Below are 13,522 nucleotides of genomic sequence, written 5' to 3' on the forward strand. Positions count from 1 at the left end.
TGTGACTAGTGCCCACCGACTTCCTTGTGTTCTGAAATGTCTCTTGCTGCTGTTGTTCACCTCATAAAATAGCCCATACCACAAAGGGGGATTGGCCATAACCAGGCGGTGACTACCTGTTATGCAAATTGCAGGTGGCAAACACGGGATGATATCTAAAATTGCTATACATTTGTGTTTTGTAATTGTGAAGCTGCAAACGCAATTACTGTGCAGAGTTTGGAAAACTCTAATCAAGTGCCTCGATACATGGCCATATGATGAGTGCCGCATGTGCGGCAGAAGAAGGAACCGCTACAGATATTTCTTCACACGTTTTATAGAGCCTACACGCAGTCTACGACTGTATAGGAATGGAGGGAGGGTGCAGAAATACTGTGTGAAATGACTTCTGTAGTGTTAATCATAGCGACGGGTGTGTTCCCCAGTCAAAAAAAACCATTGGAACCAATTGGAAATTTTCAAATGGAACCATTTGAAATTTCCAATGGTGTTTTTGGACTCCCAATTGGATCCAACAGGACAGACCCATTGATTGCAAAGGGTTCAAAGGGGCAATCCAATTGGATCCAACAGGACAGACCCATTGATTACAAAGGGTTCAAAGGGACAAATCAATTGGATCCAACAGGACAGACCCATTGATTGCAAAGGGTTCAGTGGGGCAATCCAATTGGATCCAACAGGACAGACCCATTGATTACAAAGGGTTCAAAGGGACAAATCAGTTGGATCCAACTGGACAGACCCATTGATTGCAAACGGTTCAGAGGGACAATCCAATTGGATCCAACAGGACAGACCCATTGACTGAAAAGGGTTCAGAGGGACAAACCAAATGGATCTAACAGGTCATGCCTATTGGATACAATGGGTTCAGTGCAACTCACCAGTTGGATACAACCGGTAATTCCCATTCTATACAATGGGTATAGAGGGAGCAACCAGTTGGATCCAAAGGTCACGCCCAATGTGAACAACGGGTTCCATGGGACAGACCAATTGGTTTCGTCAGGTCATGCCCATTGGGTATAATGGGTGCAGTGGGCCAGATCAAATGGATACTCAAGGTCAGGCCCACTGGGTACCATGAATTCAGAGAGACAGACCAATTGCACCCATTAGTTGGACAAACTGTAACCAGTAGGTCCAATCTACCACATTTGACTGATCTTGCCCCCTAAATCAATTTGTTTCCACTTGGCCTGACTAGCTGAATCCAACAGATACTGAAATAAATGGAGACAACACAAAAATTCATTTGGAACAAATCTTGTTCATGGCAGATGCAAAAAAAAAGCAGACACTCCATCACAGACACGTACAAGCACAAAAAAACACGGACAGAGAAGAGACTTGGACAACACGAGCGCTTACTTTCAACTGAATGTTTATTGATACACAAGCACAATTATATACACCTTGCTGCATGACGTCAAACTGACAGCCCTGCCGACATCACGTGGCTGCTCCCAAAAACATTATTTCCTTTTTAGTCAGTGTGACAGATGGTGCGCTGACGCAGGATGGACCGGCTTTTCTGATCAAATCTGCCTCTATTATCTCTCTCACATCCTGACAACTATGTTTGGCCACAATCTTGCATGGGCTGAAGACAGGTTTACATGGTTTCTTATTCTTTTCAGCGCATCGTTCTGAACATTGTCATGATTGCGCTGAAAAGAATAAGAAACCATGTAAACCTGTCTTCAGCCCATGCAAGATTGTGGCCAAACATAGTTGTCAGTATGTGAGAGAGATAATAGAGGCAGATTTGATTAGAAAAGCCGTCCATCCTGCGTCAGCCCACCATCTGTCACACTGACTAAAAAGGAAATAATGTTTTTGGGAGCAGCCACGTGATGTTGGCAGGGCTATCAGTTTGACCTCATGCAGCAAGGTGTATATAATTGTGCTTGTGTATCAATAAACCTTCAGTTGAAAGTAAGCGCTCGTGTTGTCCAAGTCTCTACTCTGTCCGTGTTTTTTTGCACTTGTACGTGTCTGCTATGAACCAACTAGCCCAAAGGTCTGTGCTCCTGACACTCCATCGCCTTTGCATCCACATTTCGCTGTTGCTTCATCTCTACATTTCTTCTTTTTGCTCCTGCCTGCAAAATGAAACCACCCAAGCCAAATTATGACAAAACAAAGTGAAAAAATTTTCGTACCCAAGTTTTAGTAGCGCAACTTAAATGAGGGAGTGTGCAAGTGCTCATAAATATCAATAATGAAAAAAATTACATAACATAGTTAAAAATCCTGCCACTTCATCCACAGTCATCGTCCAGAACAGCTACACAGACTCAACGAAATGCATGTGGAAATTCAAAAATTATTTAAAAAATAAATTATATGTACCTCCTTGCCAGCTTCTCAATGTCGCCCAGTTTTTCAACGACGAAGTGGTTTAGCTGCTTCACAGCCACGGAGAGCATGTGAGCAGGTACGCCGTTGCTTTGCAGCCGCTCCCTGTAGCATTCTGTTGACATCAAGAGGAGCAGTACATTATTTACAAAAAGAAATCAGAGGACATTCACTAAGTTTGGAAATGCAAGCTTCCTATCTTGCCTGTACTGTTTTAAGTAGATTTCCAAACCATGATGCAAACAGAAGGAGACCTGGTTGCATATTTCCAGTATACTTGTGCTTGCAGCTTATCCTTTGCACATAACCTTACATTCACACCTCCCATGAACACAAGCACTCATTCTACCTTTTTCAACCGCATTTTAAATTAAGTGTTGTCACAATGCTGTCCTTATATTGTGTCTTGAAACACTGAGCCTGGCTAACCAGAAAACCACCTTCAATGTGCATTAGTTTGCACTATTTTGGTGCAAATGCATATTACACTGTGAGGGAACCAACGGTCAAAGGCTCCCAAGGATAGCTTACTCAAAGCACACAAGCCTAATTTGTTGTAGACTACCACAATTGCCGACATCACAGAGGAATGGTGCAGGCAAAGCATAATTTATTGCCATAAATGTTGCACAAAATATAGAGTGGCCAGTATCAGGTTCTATATGCAGGAAAGTGGAAGTCTAACAAGGGAAGTGATAGGTTTACAAAGATGAATCGATGAGGAACCCCAAAAAAGTTCCTAAGTTCTGTCAGTTTCAGCAGTCCCCTAAGTCAGAACGAGTTTCAGCATTAAACAGTGGGTAGTTCATCTTGAAAAGTGCTGTGCATAATCTCCCATGGGCATTTGTCCAGTTTGCTGTCAAATTTTATCCACCTTTTTGGATGAAGCGGAGAATGCAATTTGGTGAGAAGTACTTGTGCTCAATGGACATGCCAACCTAACATCCATACAGAAGCAGCATGCAAGAACACACAACTGGAGCACAGCCAAAGGGCAACTAATAGTACAATTACGCTACACAATAGTGTGTAGTCTCTTTCTTGTCCTACCTCGTGCACCCATTTCTGCTATGCTTGATATTCACCACCTAGCCGAAGTCTCGACTGTTAACAAGAGGTTTCTAGCATATTCACTATCAGTTATTGATAAAGAAAGGAAGCTAGCAACTCCTGTATTACCTCATGATAAATCCTTCCTCTACAAAAGAGGGCAAAATGATTAACATGAGTGCACAGAAAATTGTCACCTCATCAGGTAGCAAATTTTACTCAATCGTATGCACGGCTGCTTGCAGCTTGGCTAAAAGCTGGGGAAACCAAAATAGCACCCTTTTTCCCTTCACACAAAAGCACATTTTAGTCCCTTTATGAATGGGTTCATTGCATATCTTGTGCTGTGAAGTTGTCTGCAAGTTTCAGCACGTTGTGCCCTGCAAGTATCATTATCAGGTATCCCGTGGGTTTCTTCCTACATTGTGGTACTGATTCTGCATCTGATTCTTTTGATGTCTTGACTTACGTTACCAACTGTACTTTAAGAAAGTGGGAAAAAAACTGAAGTCAAAACCATACTACACACAATTATGTCAATATGAGTGCAGCTGTATACACAGAAAATTGCAACCCTTGCAATTCCATACAATCCACCGCCTTTTCTTATATAAGCACACACTTTCATTTGGGGAAGAACAGGATTTGAAACAATGCCAGAGAAAGCTTTACAAGTTTGTGGTCACATCACTGACACAACCATAGCAAAGAACAGATAAAAAACTGTCCTAACAGCAGTCTGTACTCACCACGCATCACTGCTAACTTCACAGGGCTCAGCGCATTTTTTCTTGGGCGGTCCGGAAATTTTGGGCAATGTCTGCCTGTGAAAAGAGGCGTAACAGAATGCAGTGGAGAAAAAATAAATAACTTTGTAAACGCTTCATCTATTCAAAAATCATGGTGGAAAACAATGCTATATGTTATTACCCTGAAGGGAACGGTTTCTTAGTGCTGCCGTACCCCAGATTGCTACCAGCAGCTCTTTTACAAACATGCTGTCCTTAGGCAGCTGCTTTATTCTGATCCAGGCACTGTTTGATATCTGGATCCCACGCCCAATGTCCACCTGCACAGATAAAAAAAAAACATCTTGTACATTCTACACATGCTCATTTGCCATGCCTGTATCTTCCGACCTGCTTAAAAAGGAGTATTTATGTATCCCCCATCCTCATAACTTCCCCTGACCTCATCTAAGTCAAAGCGCCAACCTCGTGCAGTGTTTTTATCATCATGTATTGGCAAAATGTGAAATAAAAAAGTATGCCAGGGATCTCCAAAGGTGAACATACTTAGCAGAAACTTAAAATGTTTGCATAGGTAACTTTCATGTACCTGTGTCAAAACATCAGAAGTTAGCAATGGCTGCAAGAGCATGTAAAGCATAGACAATTATTCAATAGCACTTTGATTTGGCATGCACAATGCAAAGTGAAATTACAGCTCATTCAAGATATAAGATGCAGCTATCTGCACCAATGCTTAAAACACAACAAATGCACATTCTTATTGTTTTGGGCTTTTCAGGAAGCATTCAGGTATACCATATCGTCTTGACTGGGGAGGAGATGAAAGGCTGCATTTGACGTTGAAGCAGTGGTCTCTATTGCAGGGGGTAAAGGCACCTTGTCCACCTTGTCCTCAGGCACTGAAGACATAGTCTTCAGGGCTTGGGCATTCAAGGAAGATTCTAAAAAACATAGTCATACACATTAATCACAATGACGCACATATGACAACAAGCTTACTATAAAATTTCAAAAACGAATAAATGTCTCCACTACAAAATATAAACGTCAGAAACGGCCCTTTGTTTTTGAGTTTTGCATCACAAGAAAATCTGGCAGTTCAAACTAGGCACAGTTCATATTTGACAATGAATTTGATGAATGAACATAACTTGGATTTTTGTTAAATTTTTTCTTGGCACAAAACATTTTACAAATATCTCTGTTGTAGCGCTCTCAGTTCTGTAAAAATACTGCTTCAATTTACCTACTGAAAGGACCACATAATATAAAGCTAATTTCCATGTGTTTCACCGAGCTTTATGCACCGGCAAACTACACCCTGTGTGTATTTTCGGGTAGAACTATGGTTTAGCCACAATCTGCTCAGGCTTTCACCAGGAAATAAATGGTCTTGCATATAAGCTCTGCAGATAAAATATAAGATACAGATGATATGGTGGCAGATATATGACATTATTAATAATCTGTCTCTTAAGTGTGGTTCGAATACACACCACTTTGAATGCCGCTGCCAGGCTAAAACTAGTACTAAGAATACTAAGGAATCAAAAAGCCATCATACCGAGCTCGTCCATTCTTCCTATAACTTTCTCCTGGAGCCTCTCATTAAGGTCTCTTAGTTTCCTCATTTCCAAGTCTTGCTCTTGCAACCGCTGCTTCAGGCTATTCACCTCTGCCAGTGCAGCTGACAGAGCATTTTGCTCTGTTTCTAATCTCTGTGGTATTAACTTCTTTTTTCTTGCAAGAGCTTTTAAAAGGTTTTCTTTGTTGGTGGGTTTTTGCTTCTTAGGCTCCTATAAATAAAGGAAATACAAAGACATTTCTCAGCCTCACACACTCTTAGGAGCCCGGCAGTTTCTGTGCACTGAGGAGCATACATACCACCTCGCGCTCTTCTTCCTCACTGTCACTGGAGCCAACAATTCGCTTGAAGCGAACACGACGCTGTCTCACTTTGGTTTGTAAGTCTGCTTCAGAGTCTGAAACATTGACACAAAGATCAGTAAATTGCAGGTAAACGGTATAAGTCTTCTAGACACTTTAACAAGCCAAAATGCACAACAGAAATGTATTCCAAGAAAACAGCAGAAATGGAGGCTGTTAGTTGTAGACACATCAAATGCATATTATTGCTATGATAAAAATTAAAACCTAGAATTCCAAAAAACTCAAAGAAAGAGAGTATGTATGCTTTACTTTTTTTGTGATGCAGTGACATCACAATATCAAATAAATAAAATCGCTCTAATTTTTGCTTTTGAAGCGGTGGCCTGGTTATAAGATTACTATGGTTATAACTATGGTTATAAAGTTACAAAATATTTTAAAATTGCGTTCGCGGAGCTACCTTTGATGATCAGGCTTGATATTTTTTTTTTATTCGTCGAGTGCCTCTAGGCGTGGGATATTCCAAAAGAAATTGTGGCTAAAGGAATGATAAACGAGCACGTGTTAACTAGCGAAAAATGCGCTAATTACCAAGTCCTTATTTTTGACAGCCAGGTAGCAGCCACGACAAATATAATATCATCGCTGCAACAAAAGCCGCTCCTTAATCTTAAGTTTACAGGCGATTGTTGCCCACGCGGTCGACTATCTACAACACGTGTTCTCCCACTGACAGGGCTGCTTTTCGCTCAGTTTAATTTGTGGCCCACCACAGAAAGAAATATGCCTTAACAGCTGCGTTTTGTGAAATTTTAACGATTTACGTCTCATGCGTTCATACCGCGGTAGCTGGGACTCGCGTTGATCGATCAAGCAACCTTCTTAGAATCTCATGCATTCATATCGCGATATCTGCGACTCGCATTGGGCGATCAAGCAACCTTATTAGAATGGAGTGTGTTGCAGTAATTAAGCAACCACTGTCCGTGATCAGTTCCTCTGCAACGCGCGAAGAATGGTCACTGCCGCAGGCGCAGAATAATAACAGTTCGAACTTACCTCCAAGCAGCAATATGCGGGCTCGATAATAATCTGCAGTTCCATCTTCTTCAATCCATTTCACTAAATAAAATGTTGAAGAGTAGTCATCGTCATCCCTACACTTAAATCCTCGCACGTATTCGATAGGGACAATGGCACAACGCTTGTCGTCCTCGTATCGAACGTATGCATGCGTGCCCATGGTGTCAACAGCGAATTGCGAGTGCTCACGAGGTGACACAAAGATTGACTGCTCAGTGGCCACTGCTCAGTTCGGTCGCTCAATCTCGCCGGTCTCGCGTCCGCCACAGCCCGCCATTGATAGACGGATGGATGGATTATTCTGACTACAGTTGTATCGGGCGGCAGTTTGCGCCACCTAGCCTAAAATTCCCTTTTTTTTTCTTTGTCTCCCCAAACTTTTGGCAAGGCAACTGATACCAAAGTTCCAAAGTATTGCGCCATCGCGTATTCGCAGGTCCTAATTTTACAAAAAATTATTTCTATCTCATAGATTTAGAACCCATTACTCAGTACTCGGGCTTCAGTGCGTTGATTGCTGGACTGACTTTTTTTGTGAATACGGCCGAACTAGCCAAACCGAGTTGTAGTCATAGCCCCGTAGCCGAGGCAACTTCGCCACATGTGACCTGCCTGTGGTACTGCCAGTAACAGGAGAAGGACAAGCCAGCGGCAGAAGTGCGACAGTATGTTTGGTCGTTGGTCTGCACGCGATTTTCTTAGTCCCTGGAATTTATTGGCACTTTCGCCTCATTAAAATTTTTGCGAGATTGCTGGCACAAATTTAAACATTGCGAAGCGACACGCAGAGTCTGCTCCGGAATCGTGATGGCGCGTCCACAAAATCGGCAGAAGCGAGGTAATTACAAAGAATACCTAAACCCTGGCGCAAAGTTCGAGCTGCCGAAGTCGACGCACTACTGGCGCAAAAGCCATCAGCAAGAACAAGGCGTAAGTACTTCGAGCGTATATACAGTATGTGCCCACCACTTAATTGCGCTTCTGAACGCCGCTGACTGATACTTTAAACGTTGCTACACAGGAACTTTCTGCGGCAGACAATAGAGGTAGTGGGCTGCAGTCGCCACCAGAGGATATCGAAGAAACCGTCACAACGGATGAAGAGGAAATCAGCCAACAGCCATTCGCTTCCAGCGCTACCAGTGACTGTGAACGCGCTGCGGCGGGAGGCGCACTCAGTTCAGCCGTACACTCCGGTTCCATTTGCGAGCCGGATGCAGATGACGTACGTGATGATAACCTGGTAAGGACAAATATTCAGTGTTGAAGCCTTTATCTGAAAAAAAAAAAGCCGTATACTGCCATTTTTTCTTACCATTCCTCTGATAAGCCTTTCTTAACTTTCCCGCCTGTATGCTGCGAAATGAATTGTTGCATTTATGTGTAATTTTTATTTGTGACTTCGAATGTTCTGCTACTTCACCGTACTGTCTATATTTGCTTGTGCTGATGCAAACGCTATTCTGTTGTGACTACTGCTCATTTTATTGCGAAGGGCTTCATTCTTTGAAGCTGTTTTTGGGTAGCTTTTTTTGCTTCAGGCCCCCGCCTTCATAAAAAAAAACAAAACAATCGCGAAATAAAACTTAACCAGCTGCTGCACTAGATATCGTTTTGGCATTACCATTGTTGTTTTAAATGCATGAGAACTTTCTTTTGTGTTGCAGTATGTTGCAGAAAATATTTGTACAAACCTGCCCATCTGCCTGGTCTCACTGAGACTGCGGTGTGTTCAAATAAGTAAGATGCCTTCTCTATGTGTGCAGGAACACCATGCCCACAGTGAGAGCACGAGCCCCAGCTCAAATGATGCTGCACTTGGCAGTCTCTTCAGAGATATTGTGTCTACAAAGTTAGCTGTGACGGAAGGTGACATGCTCTTAATGGTCCTCAGATATGCACTTAACTCAAGGCTGACATTTAGTGCACTTCTTAGTCTCATTGACATGGTCAATGCTTTTTTTGAACGCCCTGTTCTTCCGCATTCAAAGTACTCTCTAAACAAATTTTTTGAAGGCAGTGGGACAGGCATGACATTTCATTATTTTTGCCCACAGTGCACAATTTATGTGGGTGAAGCTGTGCCAGGCATATCCCTGGACTGCTCCGAATGTGGTCGGCCATGCGGATCATCTGCCATGGCAGATGCACCCTTTTTTGTCCTTTTAAATCTGCCATCACAATTATGCAAAATTTTAGAAAAATCCACCTTTCTTGATTTGACAAAGCCGCTGAAGTCCAATAGCACCTTGTGTGACATTCATGATGGCAGTATGTATCGCAACTTTGTTGATGCTACTAGTCAAGCTGGCCACAGAATCAGCTTTACACTGAATGCAGATGGCAGTCCTGTATTCAAGTCGAGTGGCACATCAATTTGGCCTATCCAACTTATTATTAATGAGCTGCCACCGACAGAAAGGATGAAAAATTTGGTATTGGCAGGTCTCTGGTTTGGAAAAGACAAACCCCACATGGGCATCTTTCAGGGTGCCTTTGTGGAGGTCATGAACAAATTATCACAGGAAGGATTTGACCTTAATTATAAAGGCAAAAAACAAAACTTCAAGGCCTTCTGCATTTGCTGTGCTGTTGATTCTGTGGCCAGAGCCCCCATGCAGGGTGTAACTCAGTTTAACGGATACCACGGCTGCAATTGGTGTCTACAGAAAGGCGAGAGGGTTGGGAGAGCAACAAAATACCCAGTTGAGGATAAAGACAGTCCCGAGAGGAGTGAGGAGCAGATGGTGGCAGATATGGAAAGGGCAATAGTAGAGGGGCGACCTGTTAATGGCGTAAAATCTTTCTCCCCACTCATCAACATGCAGCAGTTTAACATAGTCTGGAGTTTTGTTCCAGACTATATGCACTGCGTGCTGTTGGGAGTGGGGCGGCAGTTTCTGGACTTGTGGCTCGAATCGCCAGGCTCTCTATTCTATTTGGGTCGCTCTCAGGCTGAAATTGACAGACGCCTAATGACCATTGCACCTCCCAGAGATGCGAAACGCACACCTAGACCTACCAAGGAGAGAAGATGGTGGAAGGCGAAGGAGTATGAGAATTGGTTGCTCTTCTACAGTGTTCCTGTGCTGGAGGGCATTTTGAAGAGTCAGTACTTGCAGCACTGGGCATGTCTGGTGGAGGCTGTACACATCATGCTGGAACACAAGGTGTCACTTCCTGACCTTACTATTGCAGAGAGCCTTCTTTTGGACTTCTATGTCCACGCTCAGATCCTCTATGGAAAAGAGTGCATGACGTATAACGTGCATCAACTTCTTCATATTGGAAAGAGTGTGCGACACTGGGGTCCATTGTGGGCTCACTCTGCTTTTCCTTTTGAGGCGGGAAATGGCACCTTGAAGGAGGCTGTGAAGGCTGCCAATGGCATTCCCCACCAGATATGCCGTGTGTTGCAGATTGAGGGAGTGGTGGAGAAGTGCCTTAAGATTACTGCTCATCAAGGTGCCATACAGTACTGTGCTTCTCTAGACAGATCACCAACCCAGAAAAGTGTGCCCATCTCTGGGGGGTTGCGCTTCTTTGGTCGAGGTAGGCCATATGTCCCTTCAAGCAGCATAACTAACAAGGAGCTTGTGGCAGAAGATAGTATTGAGTATCCTCGTTTGTGCCACAGTGGCCGTATATTTACTAGTGAAGACTATGCCAGGAATAAAAAAACAAACAACTCAGTGGTACAGCTGTCAGATGGCACTTTCGCAATAATTGTGCGCATTGTCAGCAGCAGTCATACTTTTGCAGTTGTGCAGCCACTGAAATGCAAGGTGTTAAAGTATAGCACTGTTGAGATGAGGCACTTGTTTAAAGTTGTTTCATTCTCCATGAAACGTGAAGTTGTTCCATTTTCCTCGGTCAGCAATATTTGCGTCTTCATGAACATAGGAAGTGTATTTATTTCACCTGTTCCTAGTTCCTACACCCTTTAGACGATTACCTTTTTCTTAGGTTTGGTTTATTGGGGTTTAACGTCCCAAAGCAACCCAGGCTATGAGGGACGCCGTAGTGAAAGGCTCTGGAAATTTCCACCACCTGGGGTTTTTTAACGTACACTGACATCGCACAGTACACGGGCATCCAGAATTTTGCCTTCATTGAAATTCGGCCACTGTGGCCGGGATCGAACCCGCGTCTTTCGGGACAGCAGCCGAGCGCCGTAACCACTGAGCCACCGCGGCGGGGTCCCGTTGAAACATGGCCATGGCACCTGCATCCTTGGGATCACTAGTCGAGCACCATAACCGTTTAGCTACTACGGGTTTTGGTTAATTTGCATCATCTGGGAAACATTAATGTGAAGTAACATTGTACAGCATGTTGGCATTGTTTTAATTTTGCCACCGTACATGTGACCACCAAAGTCCAAATTAACCTCAGAACTAATCTCAAGCTGCAGAACAGCACCTCAGCCACGGTCCATCACAGTTTTTGGCTTTTATCCTTCGAAAACCTCTATTGGCTGCACTGGCTAGATCTCAGTACTTAAACGATTTCAACTTCAGATGAAGACATTTATGAAACTGCCTTCATGTGTTTTTTAGACTCTCTATCTGACTGGAGTGAATATTTTGTTGTGCAAGCATTCAAAGTGATTGCATTTAAATGCAGCTTGTGTTGTAAGTGCATACCTGAGACCATTTTGACCTGTCACGCCATTTCATCAAACTGCGCTATTCACCAGTATAAATTGGTAAATTGGTTTTTGGGGAAAGAAAATGGCACAGTGTCTGTCTCACATATCTCGGCGGACACCTGAACTGCGCCGTACGGGAAGGGAGGAAGGTAGGAGTGAGAGAAGAAAGAGATAAAGAGGTGCCGTAGTGGAGGTCTCCGGAATCATTTTGACCACCTGGGGATCTCTAACGTGCACTGACATCGCACAGCACACGGGCGCCTCTTGCGTTTCCGATCTCAAATTTTCACTCTCACTTTAAGCTTATGTCATCCAGGGTGTATTTATTACGTATTCTTGGAGAAGACTGTGTGTGGTGGGAGGATGTTAAATCGCACATTTCTTAGACTTTTTATGGCAAAAAATAATTTGTGCAAATCCGGATTTTATGTGGAAGCCATACTTTAGGATGTCCGTCCCCTTCTCTTCCTCTAATTGAATTTGCCCCTGGTATTGCCTTGGAAAGTAAATATACGTTTATACAAAGCAACTGTAACTTTGACGTCGTTGTAGGCTTTTTTTTGCTGAATGCTTTGAATCTTTGAAAATCTTCAATAGTGTGCTTGTTCCAGTTTTTGTACTTTGTCGTTTTTCTTGTAAAGTTGTACTAAAGTTGTGAAACTGTGTTTTCTAATATTCAACCAAATGTGTAATATTTATATTATGTGCCATGTTTCACTTTCTTCCGAAAGTGCTCTGGTGTCCGACATTGTATATTTTAAATGCGGCTTTGTTTTGTATTGAAGTCAAGCATCATTAAGTGAATTCATATTTTCGACACCACTGTGTCATATGGAAATGGAAAAATAAAGTTTTTGAATATGTGCATGCCCCTAAAGCAATTACTGTGGTTGTGTGTCATTGTTACTTTACAAATTTGATAACAAACTGAGTTTAAAAATTAGGTAACATGCCTGTTGTCAACAGTATACAGCTTTGTGAGGAAAAAGGTTCATTATTTTGAACAAAGTTGCTGTGATGGGACTGCGGTTGTAAAAGTACACAGCAATTTGACTGGTTTTAAATACCTTCTAGGCTCATGGAGTATACAAAAGGGTCTTGAAGTTATTTAAAATAATTACTGTGTTAAAAATATGCTTTTCAGAAAAAGTGCTCCGCTAGCAAAATTGACAAAAACAAATTAAACTGAATTCATTGTGTTAAACTCAATGCCTGCAGAGTTATGCAAGTGGGAGTCCATATGGATGTGAAGAACCAGTTGCAAGGCCAAATGGACTCTTCAGTGGGAATTAGGATTCCAATTGGAACCAATTGGACTGCCCAATTGGAATTTCCATTCCAATTGGAACCCTTTGCAGATCCAGTAGGACTGTCCAATTGGAACAGTGATTCCAATTGGAACCAGTTGAGTCCATTTGGAACCATTTGGAATTCCAATTGGTTCCAATGGTTTTTTTTGACTGGGTCTGTATGAAATGCTGCAGAATAGTGCAGAATACCCGTCTTGTGATGGCCTTAATAGCACATCCTTTCTCACATATCCGTAGGTTCTTGTGATGGAATGAAACTGCCGATAACGAGGAGATGCATGCTATGCGCATGCTTTGCTGGCTGTATTCAGGCGCCCCACGCCGATGAAATTATTGATAAAAGTTCTTGCCAGACGACGGCTGCTGATAAACAGTCTGAGGAGGGTACAGTAAAGCTCACATTTTCCACTTATTCTCCT

At 42.8% G+C, this 13,522-nt stretch overlaps 2 protein-coding genes across 2 annotated transcripts; one reads left to right on the forward strand and one right to left on the reverse strand.

Annotated features, from left to right (window-relative positions):
- Nucleotides 1-1,966: 1,966 nt before the first annotated feature.
- LOC149356968 (BEN domain-containing protein 5-like) lies at nucleotides 1,967-7,699 on the reverse strand. Its single transcript, XM_089584379.1, has 8 exons — nucleotides 7,119-7,699; nucleotides 6,054-6,151; nucleotides 5,734-5,965; nucleotides 4,965-5,110; nucleotides 4,348-4,486; nucleotides 4,167-4,241; nucleotides 2,362-2,482; nucleotides 1,967-2,111 (listed from the first exon to the last, which is right to left on the reverse strand). The coding sequence occupies exons 1-8, from the start codon at nucleotides 7,300-7,302 to the stop codon at nucleotides 2,087-2,089; spliced, it is 1,020 nt and encodes a 339-aa protein (XP_089440505.1). The 5' UTR covers nucleotides 7,303-7,699; the 3' UTR covers nucleotides 1,967-2,086.
- Nucleotides 7,700-7,717: 18 nt separating this feature from the next.
- LOC149356969 (uncharacterized) lies at nucleotides 7,718-12,674 on the forward strand. The gene is made up of 3 exons (XM_089584378.1): nucleotides 7,718-8,072; nucleotides 8,164-8,385; nucleotides 8,909-12,674. Exons 1-3 carry the CDS (start codon nucleotides 7,950-7,952, stop codon nucleotides 11,087-11,089), a joined length of 2,526 nt encoding a protein of 841 aa, XP_089440504.1. The 5' UTR covers nucleotides 7,718-7,949; the 3' UTR covers nucleotides 11,090-12,674.
- The last annotated feature ends 848 nt before the right edge of the window (nucleotides 12,675-13,522 follow it).

This window comes from Amblyomma mixtum, chromosome 3 (genome assembly GCF_055824585.1).
Source record: "Amblyomma mixtum isolate Tamu chromosome 3, ASM5582458v1, whole genome shotgun sequence".
NCBI classification, from domain to species: domain Eukaryota; kingdom Metazoa; phylum Arthropoda; class Arachnida; order Ixodida; family Ixodidae; genus Amblyomma; species Amblyomma mixtum.

Excerpts from the sequence above, each read along its gene's own strand:
- LOC149356968 (XM_089584379.1), bottom strand. The coding sequence starts at position 7,302 with ATGGGCACGCATGCATACGTTCGATACGAGGACGACAAGCGTTGTGCC. Across the intron at positions 6,152-7,118 it reads CCGCATATTGCTGCTTGGAG|ACTCTGAAGCAGACTTACAA; the intron begins GTAAGTTCGAAC and ends TCAATGTTTCAG. Across the intron at positions 2,112-2,361 it reads ATTGAGAAGCTGGCAAGGAG|GCAGGAGCAAAAAGAAGAAA; the intron begins GTACATATAATT and ends TTCATTTTGCAG.
- LOC149356969 (XM_089584378.1), top strand. The coding sequence starts at position 7,950 with ATGGCGCGTCCACAAAATCGGCAGAAGCGAGGTAATTACAAAGAATAC. Across the intron at positions 8,073-8,163 it reads GCCATCAGCAAGAACAAGGC|GAACTTTCTGCGGCAGACAA; the intron begins GTAAGTACTTCG and ends GTTGCTACACAG. Across the intron at positions 8,386-8,908 it reads ACGTACGTGATGATAACCTG|GAACACCATGCCCACAGTGA; the intron begins GTAAGGACAAAT and ends CTATGTGTGCAG.